The sequence below is a fragment of the Trematomus bernacchii genome, unplaced genomic scaffold (assembly GCF_902827165.1).
Source record: "Trematomus bernacchii unplaced genomic scaffold, fTreBer1.1, whole genome shotgun sequence".
Lineage (NCBI taxonomy): Eukaryota > Metazoa > Chordata > Actinopteri > Perciformes > Nototheniidae > Trematomus > Trematomus bernacchii.
The window spans coordinates 507,988-523,301 of NW_022988176.1; the positions used below are offsets into that span (position 1 = coordinate 507,988).

Sequence of the window (15,314 nt, forward strand, 5' to 3'; positions counted from 1 at the left end):
AGATCCAAACCACACCAATCCAACCATCCCCCTTTCCCTCTCTCCTTCTTCTCCGTGTCTAAGCTCCATTACATCACTACCAACAGCTTAAAAGCCCCCGGTCTCCTTCTTCTCTCCTGCTGGCACAGTCAAGGTCTGGTTACTGATCTTTGATTAGATGGATACATTACAGACTAATCACCAACTGCTTTATTACATAGTATAACAATGCTGGTGAGGGGAGAACTCTTATTTTGAGTGGCCGTCTGAGCTGCCAATGCTTAGTGCTTCTGCACAATGCTACTGGGTTGATGCCCAAATGCAATTACCTCGTTTTTTGCTTGGATGGAAGCTATTACCAGAAAACCGCACTTTAATTCCAGTCAATCTCATAGCATTTGAAGGTCTTTAAGTCCATTATTCTTTTCCTAATACTTTTTCTTGAACTAAATCCCCTTAATGACATTTAAGTGAAGGAAATTCAAGGAAATGGAGATTTGAAAGGTCCTTGGCCAGATGTGAACCAGTGACATGGCAATTATCGGTCAACACCTTAAACCCAGCATGCCCTTGTAAATGCAAACTTCAACAAAAACATGTAGCCTAATCAAATATTTAAAACATACAAAAGTAATGATGTAAAACACAAAGCCTTGTAATCCTCAAGGCTAGGCAGACAGCATTGCCCAGAAAATAACATGCTAGCTTGAAATCTGTTAGAACTAACAAAGATTCAAAGATTCCAAATGCAAACTAGCTACAGTGCAGAAATTGCAATGATAATGTTAAGTCCAGAGCTCCGCCAACAATGCAACATAGTCATATAAGACGTAAAAAAAGTTTTAAAAAGTAAAGAAAATAAAACGAGTGCAAGAAGAAACTGAGTAGAATAAAATAAAGCAGATTATTTTGCAGACCAATGTGCAAGTAAAGCAGATGAAGATGAAATTAAACTATATACATGTCAGGCAAATAAATAAATAAATACCATATTTGTTAACGTTAATTTTCTTACTTGGTAATAAGAGATGATGTAGGCTCTTTGGATACGGTTTGTGATGACAACGATGCACTCCTTTCCTCTTCACAACACTTTCATGTGGAGTCATCCTACAGCAGTATGGGTGTCTTCTTTTTCAAAAGTGGTTGTAGGTTTCTCCAAAGTACCTCTGCTTGAATTACTCTCAGAAGTGATGACAGACAAATATGCACAAAAAACGGTGTTAGAAAAGCCACTCAATTGACAGGAGTAACAACACAAAAAGAGTGCACAACTATGCTAGCAGCTGAACTGCAATTTGAACGTAATGCTAATGTCAGCATTGCTAACTTCATGACAATGCTAGTAAGCTAATGTTGCTAGCTGAAAGAGTTGAGCCTATAGCCTACTTTGTTTTCCTGCATTTATGATGTATCTATCTATAAGATACAAAGGGATACTTTACCACTATTAAATTAAAGGTTTTGATACAGGAATTGTAGTTTATTGTGAGGCTAATTGTGTGGAAGAAATGACAATGCCTTAATGTAGCTTTGCAGAGAGTAAAACTGTTTACTTTAGTTACCTGGTTACCTCAATAGTAACAAACTCCCCCATAGGTAACACAGGTGTCCATTGTCTCTGTCTTGGTGACCTAATTGTAACAAAAGAAACCATTTATGAAACAATTAATGGATTGATTGGAAAGCTTAGACTCAAGTGTCTATAAAGGATGAGCATTCAACACATTTGAATTATTCACCCTCCTCCACTTCAGAAAAGTTGTCAGGGTTACCTCTGTCGATGCCCCACCTCTTCTCCTGGCCCAGCGGCCCAGCAATGCTTGTCCAATCTTAACAAGCTTTGTGCTACCCACTGGGCTCTGATTCAGCACGAGACCCGGCAAATCCAATTACACAGGAGTCAGAGAGGTTGATTTTCCCATTATAGAATCCATGCTGAGAATGAGAGCTGATGATAACACTCACATCAAACCACTACTGCCCCCTCTCTTTTCTCTCCTTCTCATTTTGTCTCCATTTCACTGTTTCCCTCTCTTTATTTCTCCCTCTCTTCCTATCTAATTCCCTTTTTCCCAAAGACTTTCTTTCTTCCCCTGTCCCTTTCTTTGGACCTCTCCGTCTTTCATAGTCCATTATTCTAATTTTTCAGAGCAGCGTAACGAAGCCTGGGCCCCGTCATAATTTTAGTCCCAAAATGCCGGTGTCAGAAAGGTTACTTCATACTTCACATTGGACTTTTATTTAAAACTTTGATCATTTCTGTCCTGCTCAAGAGACCAAAAGGATGTATAACATAATTGAGTGCCTCTTGTGATTGTGATTTCTTACTCTGTCCTATGTTTATGCACTTTACTTTTAAATATTGCATTGTATCCAGCTTGATTTGACAATTTTCTTCTCCAAATACCCGCTCACACACACTAGGAATGAAATGCCAGCTTTGATGACTTCTGCAAGGTCACTGCAAAAACTAAATGCACATTTATTCAGACAACTTGACTGAGGGGTGTCTGAGTGACACCCTTAGGGGACATCATGTGCCTGCTGTGACACATATAAAAGTTAAGAGAGCTCTTTTGGAAATGAGGTTTTTTGCACTCAATCGGATGTGGAAAAAGAAGAGGACTTTTGCTCCATCTTTACCCTTTGGGGCACTGAGAAGGATTGACCTCGCCTCAGACCAGAGGCTTTGGTGTTGACACAGGTCACTCAGAGGTCAACCCAATTGACCTTTCTAAACCTTTAAAATACTAGTAGTTTTTCTGTGATCCTGCAGGACAATGGGATGGTGATGTTGAGCAGTCTGTCCAGAGAAGTCCTCTGCTGTCAGAAGCAGAAACATGTTGGTCAGCAGGGGCATTTTGCTTGACCAATATTAAAACATATTCTAAAAAACTAAAGAAAACGTGGATTTTAAGTAATGAATATAGAAATGTTTAGATCTCTTATTTAAATAAAACATGAAATAGACACAGTGAAAATACATTTTCATAAGTAAGAAAATGATTATGTATAGTAACTAACTACAGTAATCATGTTAGGGCGGCGGAATAAAAAGTACCTTTTCTTTGGAGTTGCAGTACAACATTATGAAATATAATTGATTAGATTACACCTAATTAAAGTAGAAGTATGAATTATAGCAATTGAGTAAATGAAGCAGCAGCAGGTTGAGGTCATTTTTGTTAAAGATTCAGTTTACTTAATTAAAGAAAAATTACAATGTCTGATTTCCCATTGATTTCCTATAGTTCACAGACCTGCTATGGCTAATGCTGGCCAACTGTCATGGCTTAGTGGGACACTTTAACAGATCAGAGCCAACAAAATCAGGGCTTTTCCTACTATGACAAGTCGAAATGTCGGCTGTGTAAAGGGCTTATTTTAATATGAAATATTGCTAATAGTTTTTGTTAAGGCTGCTAACAGGGTGTTCTTTGAATTAGGCATGTGCCTTTTTTTTTATTGCTGCTGACTTTGTCAAATGTAATTTAGCAATGGGTTAAGAACCACATGTTTATCCCCAAAGCAGGTGTAAACTGCTTTAAATGTATTTAGTGGACCTTAAAGTTTTGCCAAATAAAATGTAAACTGTTTAAATGTCTATATATTGAAACGAGTTATATGGTGCTTTCTTTTCTGTTTGTGATTTGGATAAACTGTCCCTTTTACACAAGTTTCTTAAATCAGAACAGTGCTGAGCTGCACTTCAAGGCTTCAGCAGTTTCAAGGCTACACATCAATGATACATTAAAAAACACTGTAATACAGACATCACTGTTTTATTTTTGGCCTCCCTCCGTGAAGCTGTAAGTATACTGAAACCTGTTCTGCTTTATCTCTGATTGGCTGACATTTAACAAGGGAACCTGAGCCTGGCAATCTGCTCCATCCAGGTTGAAGCTTCACTGAGAAAAAAAAGTATTTGGCAGGACACTGTTGCTGCTCCTTGGCTAAGCACGGCTGACAGCAGCTTCCTCTGTGTGGCCGGAGGGTCACTCTGGGTGACACGTTGTTCTGGGGGGACACTGTGTCTGATTAGAGAGGGCGAGCTGACCTCGTTCTCAGAGGGGCTGAGGTGTTTTCAGTAAACACTTGATGCAAGACAAAAACACAGGCTAAAAACAGAGGCCAGCCCTCAGGCGGTGATCCCATTGTTTCCATATTACTCCTGATCAGCCATGAGCGAGCAGGGCCGTCACTGTGTGTTCCTGCACTTTCCTGAATGCATCACACGGCCATGAAAAGCTCATTGCCATTAACCTGATTGTCATACAAACTTGATAAGAAATCTGTTAATTCTCATCAGTGCACAATTCTTATAATAAATAGATAGGTAATATATAAGATACAACTTGACGAGCTGGGAAAACATAATTAAACATTCAAATGCTTGCCTTCTGTACAAGATCATCCACGGCCCCTTCTCACCTCCTTTCAGATAGTTTATCAACATAAGGACAAATGCAAATAGGAGATGCATTATTCAAATCAGGAAATGTTCTTTTAGTCAATCTACATTTTCTGTTAAAGCTGCACAATAATGGAACTCAATCCCAGCAACAATAAGAGAACAAAACACATTCAGTTTATAAAATTGAATCTCATTTAAAAACATGGTGAGGAATCAACACTGAAATAATCTGTTGCACTTCACAGCCCTCTGTCTGTCTGTGCCTTAACCTGTTGCTGTCCTTTTGCTATGTATTATGCATGCTTTGTTTTATTGTTTTATATTAGCATTTCCAGTATTGTAAGCCTCTATTTTGCATGCTTTTACTGATTGTATTAACTTGTTATTTTAAATGAAATTAGTTTTTAGGGTGATTAACAAGAACTGTCCAGGGACTACAGATGAAAAATAACCTTCCGGCTAACTCTGGCACATTTACAGAAATGTTTATTAATGTACACTGTCCCGGTTAAATAAATCAAAAATGTAACCACACATATGGTAAAGGTGTAGCTCATGAGGGGAACAGGCTGTCCTCTAATCACAGGGTTGGGGGTTTAATGGCCAGCTCCTCCCGTCCACATGTTAGACACTGAGCCTGAAATGACTCCTGATGCTCAGGCCGGCAGCTACTGTATCTGTGAGATCGCTTTAGATTATTTTGCTTTTTTTGCTGCCTACTTTTTAGCAATGATGGAATATAATTAAGTGCATTTACCAAAGTGTCGTACAATTTTAAGGTACTTTCTATTCTCTGCAATTGTATACATCTACTCAATTCCATTTGTTAGGCAAATATTGTAATTAGAATTATAAAATATATATAAATGGATAAATATATTAAGCTACCCAGCTGTATATGAACTAATTAAAATGAGCTCCACCTTTTGGTGTTGTAATCAGTCATTTTAATCCAACTGAAAATGAACATGATCCTGAAATACCGGATAAATTCAAAAACGTTTGTACTTTTACTTTAGCAACGCTTTTAATGTATGAGTTTAACTTGTGACAGAATGTTTTTACACTGTAGTATTGTTACTTTAACCATAAGTAGAATACTTCTTCACTCTTTGCTTTTTAATATCACCATATGCTGATATTTACTAAAGGCATGCAAACTTAAATAATTAAATAATTCATAGTTTTCAGAAGCTCATAATATTTCTTTGCTAATAACAAATAATGTAATGCAGTAAGGAGAAAACACAACAGACATATCTGAAATTGTAGCTGCCAAAGTAACCACAGACGTACCCTTTGCTGAATCTTGTAATTTTGACAGAATGAAATGACTGAAGTGTGACCAATTTTAAATACAAAGTGTAGATCATAAGAGCACCAAGCAATAACAAAGCTACAAAACAGGGTACTTACATCTGTGCCTGTTTGCGGTCACATCATCAGCAGAACATTTGTTTCCATCGCTTCCTGTCCTCTGCATTTTGGTCTATGAAAAGGTTAAACAAAAATCCATTACAAGTTTCCAAAGCCTGAGTTGATTTAATCAAATTGGGTTGTTTTTTTAGGCCAATATTATATGAATGTACCGTTACATAAAACACCAGCCAATCCTCTCAACATGATTTGACCATGGGGAATATTTTGACTCTTTACAATAACTGGAGTTATTATTCAGATTAGCCCATCATTATTTTCAACAGACTAATTATGTTAGTAAGTTGTGTGTAATTACTGTCCAACCCCTGCAGCTGGCAAATAAACTCAATAATTGATGAACAAATTGTACAAAGAGGCTTTGCCTGTTTTGCACCTGTGGAGTTTCTATTCAAGGATTCAAAGGCTTTATTGTCACAGTAGCTACAATGTAGAAGGACAATCTTAAGTCCCAGGCTCCTCCAACAATGCAACATGATTATATTGGGACATAAAACAATAAAACAAAATGCAAAAAACAATAAAATAGTGGAAGAACAAACAGAGCAGTTTCGAGGAGTTACAGATGAAGTAAACCATATGCATGTAAACATGTTTTACTGTAAGCTAAATGTTGTAGAGAATGTTGTAAGTAAATGCAGAGGTCACCCTGATGACACCAACTCTTGACCTGCAGAATCTCACACAGAGCACCCCCCCCCTCTTTACTTTGCCCCTCCAGATCAAACCCTGCAGGCTTTAGGACCTTCAGGATCTCTGAGGATGGTGACGGTCTTGTTTTTGTCCGTTACGTTCATGCATGTAATCATTGATTGTGCCTATTGTGACAGGCCGATTTACCATCTGTAGGGTCCCAAGGGGCTGATACTGCTGTCACTGCAGCCTCCCCACAGACTTTAAGGAATTCCCCTTTAATTTCCGGCTGAACATTTTAATCTCCAACAGGTTTTACATTTAAGTCTGCCAAGACAATCCCTGTGTCTGTTATCTCATTAACTGCATCAGATATTTATTTTTAGAAGATTTCTGTCATTCTTTATGTCTTTTATGAATCATAAAACTGTTTAAAGGGATATATTTAATTTGAAAGGCAGCCCATTAAAGTTCTAATCAAACAATGGAAAATGTAACTTCTCCTTTGGTGGGGACCCCCTGGAGTCTCCCCAAGGACCCCTGGGGTCTGTGAATGCACCAGATACGAATGTATTTTTCTCAGAAAGTGTGGTAAAAGTAAACAAACAAACAAAAACAAAAGCTATTTTTCAACTCTAATCATTTTCATACAGATGGATTTTTCTAGATGTTTTACACATGGGGAAAAAGCCAAATACTTTCCTAAAATCACACCTAAACGTTAACCCAAAAGGCTTAAGATACTTGTGTTTTTCTTCTAAAATGAAAATGTTATTTTTCATTCACAGAAATGCCAATTGAAAATCTGAAGTTGGGAGTGTTTTGTTAGTTTTTCACACTTAGCTTATACTATACATTCAATACACCTTTATTTGTAAAGCACTTTAAACCCTCCAGACCAAAGTGCTACAGAGAAATAAATAGACAAATGAAGTGCAGAAGAAATCCCACAGCTCAGTTCACAAAACCGAAAATACAGTTAAGTTAACTTATAAAGAGGAAGTGGTGCATTTCTTATTCCCTTGATTATAGTGAAATGTGTTAGCAATCTGAGACAGTTTCATGCGACTTTTTTCTCTGAGTGGACCTGCCTGCAGAGTGTTTGCCGCCTCCTGAGCAGCCCCCGGCCCCCTCCGCGCCTCCCCGGCTGCTTTTCCCACTGCTGAGAGGAGCAGGACGCGGCCACAGCGGCGGGAAGCAAATTATCTGCAAGCACTCCCTTAAAAAAAAAAGTTCACACTCACACAGCCTACACAGATGCCAACACAAGTAGCGACTCAAATCGTCTTAGACCTGATCGAGAGAGCTTACTGGGAATAACCTGACAGGAAGAGATAGTGGAGCAAAATGGATATTTAATTTTTATGCATTTTTTGTTTAACTTTTCTAACCCTATTACGCTTAATCTGATTTTTTTTTTGGTGCCAAATACTCTAAATAGCCTCAACAGGATTTAGGCCTTAACTCGTGTAGGCTATTTGGTGTTTTGATAAGACGCACCTGTGTGCCACGACCACTGGAGGGACACGCACACAGGAAAGAAAGACAGTGGGCATATTTTCTCTAAAAATCTAATAATCTGATATTTCTAATAACGATCTAATAGGCGGACTACATTTGGGGGAAGTAGGACCTGATTTTTAATACAAGGACTTGTTTGGGTGCAGTTGAGGAGCGCACCACTACCGCACTGTGGCACAAAGTCCCCCAAAAACTGAGAGAAAAATAAAACCTCGACATCTCTACTCCTGCCGTGTGAAGTGTGGATGTTGTAGGGACTGTTAACACGCACTGCATTAATAGCAGCTGTCAAACTCATGGTATCCTCCTGCCCCCCGGGCGCCTGGGAGCTCTGCTGAAGTCTCCACTGCGCATGTGCGAGCGCTGGACAGCTCCAGAGAGGGAAATTTAAAAACGGTTTTTGGAGAATCAAGTGCAACACAGTGAAATACAGTACAGGGGCTCCGACCAGCTCACACTTTCTTCAATATCATCCAAAACAGGTACAATTGAATCATTTATTTTTTATCTCATCATAGTCTTTGTCGGATTGTTGTTTCTTCAAGAGAATATTTATATTTTAATGTGTTTTCTTTAGACTTTAACCACAGTTTCTCTGTTGGAAGGCTGAATGACATTTAAACCTGAGCTAATGTGTCCAAACTGTTATGTAAACATTTAAGCTGAACACTTGATTAGGCTACAAGTTATTAGTTCTCTGCATTTCTAGGAAATTGAATTAGAGCTAAATTAGTGAAGTAAAGTGAACTAAAATGATCCAAACTGCAAAATGGGATTTGAATACAACAAAGGCACACTGATGCCAAACAGACATTTTATGAGCTACCATTACATTTATTTTTTATTTGCTTTTTGTTGTGCTCAATGTTTATTAAATCTTACACTTCAGTTTAAAATGTATTATTTTTGTTGAACAATCTTATATTTTCAGAATAGCACTTGCTGTTTACTGAAGACACAATTTATATTTAGATAATGTCTTCTACATAGGTTTTTGATCCCAGCTTGAATATTCACTGGGAGGATAACCTAAAGTATGTTTATTGTATGTATTTCATTGCAGTGGTACCACATATCCCAGGAAATGATAGAAGGTGGAATAACATCCATGATGTCAGGAATCATTGAGAATGCTGGGCATCATCCGTCTCCACAGGACTACAGGTAAGACTTTAAAATAAAAATTGAGTTGTATCAGAATCCTCTACCACTAAACGACATATTAAAATGTGTTGCATATTGTCAAAAACACTAAGGATCAAATCTGTGACGCCTCAATAGATAAAAGGCATATTTTTATTTGTCAAACCTTCAAAGGTGTTTCCCAAATGGTCATGGAACAAACTGTCCAAACCCACTATGTTTAATCTGAAGGTAGATGGACAGTTCTTTTTGTGCATGGGGGGTTTCATGAAAAAGGAGAAAAAAATCCTGAAGAATAAATGATTTTCAGTCTGAAAGGATCTGTCAGAAACCATCAGCTCTGTTTACACTCCCGCTGTCGGCACACGGAGAGCCTGAGCCTCTTGGCCTGCCTGCTCAGGGGGAGACGGGCACTCTGGGTCACCAGTATGCACAAGTGGCTCCCAATTAGAAAAGGAGGGAGGGGGGGAGGGAGGGAGGCAGAGAGGGAGGAGGAGGTGCAATATTTTGTGTTGTTGAACCTCTGGGAAGGCCGGGATGATACACGGAGACACCAGCTCAACATGTTTTGCATCAGTGAACAATTTCTATGCTGCTGATTGAGAGAGAGGAGGGGAGTGGGAATAAGCCCCCCCATGTATCATCTTTACATTTCTATCCGTTTCTAACAGGCTTTAATAATAGGCAATTGCCACATTGAGTTGATTTGTGAATCAAAGTGTAAACCTGACATCTACCTGAATGTGTACTTCTGTAAATTGTAATCATTTTGAATACTATCTTTTATATAATAGTGCTCTATCTATACTTTGCTGTAACAATATACATTTCCCCTTTGTGAGAAGAACAAAGGAATTCAGATTCAGATTCTGAAAAGTAAAGCCATATCAAATATTATACATAGTTTTGATTTGAGTGTATGCACACCTACGTTTATGCTTTAAAAAATAGAATACCAAAGTTAAAAAAGTTTCAAAAGTCATAGACTCTCAGACTTGTATGCATAGATATCATTTCTGTATTTCTCCAGAAGTAAAATAAAACTATTAGCAGCAAAACATAGAAAAAGAGTAAGTCAGTCGCCCAATAACTAACAAAAACTCGACTTTAAAGCTCAAGATATTGTGACCTTACGCAGGGTGTTAAACTTCACAATGCCACCTGCTGCAAAAAGGATAATCACTCTGAATCCTTTAGTGGCGCATGCAAGGTGTTGGAGGAAGTGTGCTGCTGATTCCCGGCTGCATGATGTCACTGCTTTAGACGGCAGACACACAGCCCTGACCTCAAACTACACTTGCACCCCCCACTGGCCCGGGGCTCCGTTGATTTCCCCCATTAATGGAGGACGGGGCAAGGCGATGGGGGAAGGGGGCTGGGTGAGGTTAGAGGCTGGAAAGGGACAGGGAAGCAGATGGCATCCTATTTGTCCCTCTTATGTGAGGGCTGTCATTCCAACAGATTAATGCAAGGGGGCTGTGTAAAGAAAAGAAACGACAGAGACAATCAAGGAAGGGTCTGGGGAAGACAATAGAGCCACGTGCCACTGGGCAGATTTGTCGTTTGGGACACAATAGGTGATCATTTTTCAATAGACAAGGCCAACTGTTACAGGCAACATGTGCTGCTGTCCCATGTTTCAAACGATCCAATGCGTTGTTTACTTATGATTCAGCCAATGGTGGAAGGCGAGGCCGTGGTCACCTGACACAGGGTTGATTTTTTTTATTAGGAGATTTTGTGTGTGTGTGAAGGGGAGGGGTGGGTACTTATTCACTGTCTACAGACCCTAACCGAATAGTGTGTGTTGTCATAGCGACCCCAATTACTAGACCTTTGCACAGTAAGTGTGTGTGTGCGGAGAAGACTGGAGAGGATTCAAGAGGATTCCTCTCCTTTCTTTGCTTTCTCTTCGAGGCTCGCCTCATAAAAAACGTAATGGCTGAAGCTGATTGGTACTAACAGGGCACTGGTTAAACAGAAATCCTACATTTGAATTCCCTTTACAGAATATTTTAATAAATTATAGGTTGAAAAAATATTCCTTCAAATTATTGAAAAGAAAAACGGAATATTGTTAATAACTAGAAAAACAAAGGTCAGTGTGCCTTTATAATAAATTAAAAAAACCTAATCCTAACAGATGAATTAGTCTCAACGGTAAGCTTGTTTAACTCCATGGGTGAATAAAACTGTCACTGCAAGATAACACTTGTAGTTAATCTACTTATGGTAAATCCTGGATGGTTGATGCCCGGCTTCACTGAGCAGCTTTCATCTCTGTTTGCCCACATTCACACTCATTACAGTGGTCTGACTTTGAAGGACAAAATGTTCTATCTAGTGTTTAGATTTAAATTCCACTTGTGTGTGTCTGTGTGTGACAGCCGTGTTAACCCCCCCTCTTTCTCCTCTTTTGAAGGCTTCTGACCACGGACCCCTCCCAGCTTAGGGAGGAGGACCTCCCTGGGGACCTGCAGTCTCTGTCATGGCTCACCTCAGTGGATGTGCCCCGGCTCCAGCAGATGGCTGATAGCAGAGGCCTCAGTAACGGCCCCCCCCAGGGCAGCCTGTTGGAGCAACAGACAGGTGAGGGGACAGGGAGGGGACAGTGCAACATTCAAAAACGGCATCAGCCCTCTCATTGGATAATCAGGACAGCAGGATTCCCTCATCTGCAGATATAAACACGGTGTCATAATGGACGTTAACAGTACAGCACTGCTGTTGGGACTATGCTTCACTAATAACACAGGGACAAGTTAACACAGTTAACCTCAAACCATCATTTAAATAGATTATGCATTGTGCTCAGTAGATCAAAAATGCAAACAATTATAATTAAAATAAATAAAATTGACTTACAGGACCAATTTGCAGCCATATACTGAACATTTTATTGTGTAGCACTTTCAACAGAAGCTTAGGTATCGACTTCTTATTGTGGTATTTTTTTTGGTTATATGATTATCAAAAACATACTACCTATTCCTTTATATATTCTTCTGGTTGTTACCGCCATCACATCATATCTCTCTGGATAAAAAAAGAAAGCACTTCAGGATTATTTCAGTACAATTTTTTAAATCGAATACAATTATTGCTCCTTCTCACAGCTCAACTGAGCAACATGACTGCGATGACGGCGGGTCAAGGCTCCATGCTGCACCTCCAGAGCAACATGCAGCACAGCCCTCTGGGAATCAGCATCATCAACACCCACAGCGGGAGTGTGAGTTTCAACAGAATTGCAATAAAAAAAACAAGCAAGCGTTTTATAGGGATGATTAACAAATATTACTGTATCTGCTTTACAGATGTCTCCATTCTCCATGAATGGGATGCCCTCTCCGGGATACCAGTGCCCTACCTCAGTCTACCAGTCTGCCCCCCAGCAGGTGTACTCTCTTACCCAAACTGGACAACAGGTACCAATCTCTCAACTGATAATCTCATGTTGTTGTTGTTGTTGCTAATTTTGCTATTTGTGTGGATAACATGGATCTCTGCACATTATGCTACCTGATAAAAACTTGGTTGGTCACAATGAATAAATGCAAATTATGAAGTTCCTAATTATCTTTCTCTATTTTTGTTATAGTGTTCAACTGGTGGGCTTTATAGCAATGTCTCTTTCAACAACCAAAGTCTTTTCACACAACCTCGTCTGGCTCCACAAGACCAGGAGCTGCAGCCCAAGTCTTTCCCCAAGCCAATCTATTCCTACAGGTCAGACCTCACTAACATACCTTACATATAATAACACCCACCAAATCTTCCTAATAATCTTCAGTGTATTTCAGCCTTTTCTTTCTGAACTACATTAAAATAACGATTGTTTTCTGGTCATTTTTTCCCAGCTGTTTGATTGCCATGGCTCTGAAGAACAGCAAAACTGGCAGCCTCCCAGTCAGTGAGATCTATAGCTTTATGAAGGATCACTTCCCTTATTTCAAGGTATGCTACTCCATTTATATTGCAGAAAAGGACTGAAGATCAACATGCATGCTGTTGAGAAAACATTTGACTTATTATAAACTTCCCCTTTTCTCCCTGCAGATTGCACCTGATGGATGGAAGAACTCAGTCAGACACAACCTGTCCTTAAACAAATGCTTCGAGAAAGTGGAGAACAAGACGAGCAGCTCCTCCCGTAAGGGCTGTCTGTGGGCGCTGAACCCTGCCAAAATTGACAAGATGGAGGAAGAGATGCAGAAGTGGAAACGCAAGGACCTTCCAGCCATCCGCCGCAGCATGGCTAACCCTGGTTAGGAGGAATCCATGTTTTATTCAATTTGATCAGAATCAGATAAGCCGACAGTTATTTGTAAACTATGTGCCTTGTTGAAAGATGTCCTTCCTCCTTTAAACAACATTTGTTGAATTTTAGAAATGCCTCGTGCCATCATTTTGTTAGAATGAATGCAGTCTCGAAAAGTGTTAAGCTCAAAAAGGCTTTAAGCAGTGGTGTAAAGTAACTAAGTAGATTACTCAAATACTACATTAGTAACATTTTGAGGGACTTGTACTTCACTCTGAGTATTTCAATGTTATACTACTTTTTCTCTACTCCACTACAATTATTTAATACCTTTAGTTACTTTGCAGATTTGGATTAATGATGTGAAATATAGTCAACACTTAAATAAGACTTTATTTACACCTGGAGTAAATTCACAAGCTACCCTGCAGCATACAAAGTGATTAAAACTACATCAATACAATACAATATAATTATAATCAAAACAGTACTTTTACTTTTTGTACTTTAAGTATATTTTGATGCTTATACTTTTGTACTTTTACTCAAGTAACATTTTGATTGCAGGACTTTTACCTGTAACAGAGTATTCCTACACTCTGGTACTTCTCCTTTTACTTAAGTACAAGATCTGAGAACTTCTCCCACCCAAGTCAATAAAATCTGACAAAATAATTTCACCTTGTCTGATAATCGTTTTTTTCCCTGCAGATGAGTTGGACAAACTGATCACAGACCGCCCAGAGAACTGCAGGCGTAAGGCTTTAGAGGCCAGCATGACCCGCCTCCCCAGCTGTCCCTCCGGCCTCCCGCTGTCCGTCCCGTCCCAGATGCAGCCTCAGCCGATTGTCACGCTGTCCCTGCCCTGTTTACCCATGCACCAGCACCACCAGCTCCAGGCCCAGCTCCACGCTCAGGCCCGCCTCGCCCCCATGTCCCCCGCCCCGGCCCAGACACCCCCCCTCCACACCGTCCCTGACCTCTGTCACAGTCCACTCACCCAGCACTCCAACAAGCAGCATGAAGACTTCTACATCGTGCACGGTGATACGCACACAGAGGTGGACGCACTGGACCCCAGCATCATGGACTTTGCCCTTCAAGGTAAACACATTATTTAAATATCATTTTATTTTAAGTTTGCTATATAATTCAAAGGCTTTATTGTCATGCACAGTAGCTACTGTGTAGATATGGCAATGAAAAACTTAAGTCCAAGGCTCCTCCAACAATGCAGCATAACATGTATAATGTTGTATTTCCAAATGTATATTTTTTAACTTTTTTTAATGCTATTTTATTTCTATTTAAGACGTTTACATTTTGGATTGTCTATTTCTAGTCTTTTAATTTCTCTAATGTACAATGCCTTGTCTTTTTATGCTGCTGCAATGCAAACATTTCCCAAATTATCTTATCTTATAAGACATAAAACAATTGAAATAAAAACAATAAAATAGAAGTGTTGTTCCATCAGTATACTAACCTCTCCTTCCATCTGCTCAGGTAATCTGTGGGAGGAAATGAAGGACGACAGCTTTAACCTGGATGCTTTGGGCACCTTCAGTAACTCGCCCCTCCGACTATCAGACTGTGACTTGGGAACAGCCCACCTGACTCCCATGTCCAACGGAGCAAACCTGCCGCTGTCAGATGTGCAAGTGACGGGTCTCTACACCGCCTACACCACCCAGGATCACCTGGCCTCCCAGTATATGGGTGCACAGGCCAACAACAAGCCCATCGCCCTGTTATGAAGCAGCTGAACTGTATCAAACAGAGTCGACCTGATTTATTCAACCATCACTGGATATCTGTGGAAGCCAACTGAGGTCAAAATCTGAATTAGTTTGTGCTCCTACAAGTACAAATCAAACTGCTTTCCTACAGTCAGCCGGGAACTACTTCAAAAATCATTTCACA

The 15,314-nt window shown here is 39.7% G+C and overlaps 1 protein-coding gene across 1 annotated transcript; it reads left to right on the forward strand.

The window, feature by feature from the left end:
- Positions 1–8,245: 8,245 nt before the first annotated feature.
- foxn4 (forkhead box N4) lies at positions 8,246–15,183 on the forward strand. The gene is made up of 10 exons (XM_034122355.1): positions 8,246–8,469; positions 9,051–9,151; positions 11,553–11,719; positions 12,247–12,362; positions 12,448–12,558; positions 12,732–12,859; positions 12,991–13,087; positions 13,190–13,397; positions 14,103–14,495; positions 14,898–15,183. Exons 2-10 carry the CDS (start codon positions 9,072–9,074, stop codon positions 15,146–15,148), a joined length of 1,551 nt encoding a protein of 516 aa, XP_033978246.1. The 5' UTR covers positions 8,246–8,469; positions 9,051–9,071; the 3' UTR covers positions 15,149–15,183.
- The last annotated feature ends 131 nt before the right edge of the window (positions 15,184–15,314 follow it).

Bases quoted from the DNA above. Each gene is read 5' to 3' on its own strand.
- foxn4 (XM_034122355.1), top strand. From the start codon at position 9,072: ATGATAGAAGGTGGAATAACATCCATGATGTCAGGAATCATTGAGAAT. The intron at 12,860-12,990 runs GTCAGACCTCAC...ATTTTTTCCCAG, and splicing joins AAGCCAATCTATTCCTACAG to CTGTTTGATTGCCATGGCTC. The intron at 14,496-14,897 runs GTAAACACATTA...CCATCTGCTCAG, and splicing joins CATGGACTTTGCCCTTCAAG to GTAATCTGTGGGAGGAAATG.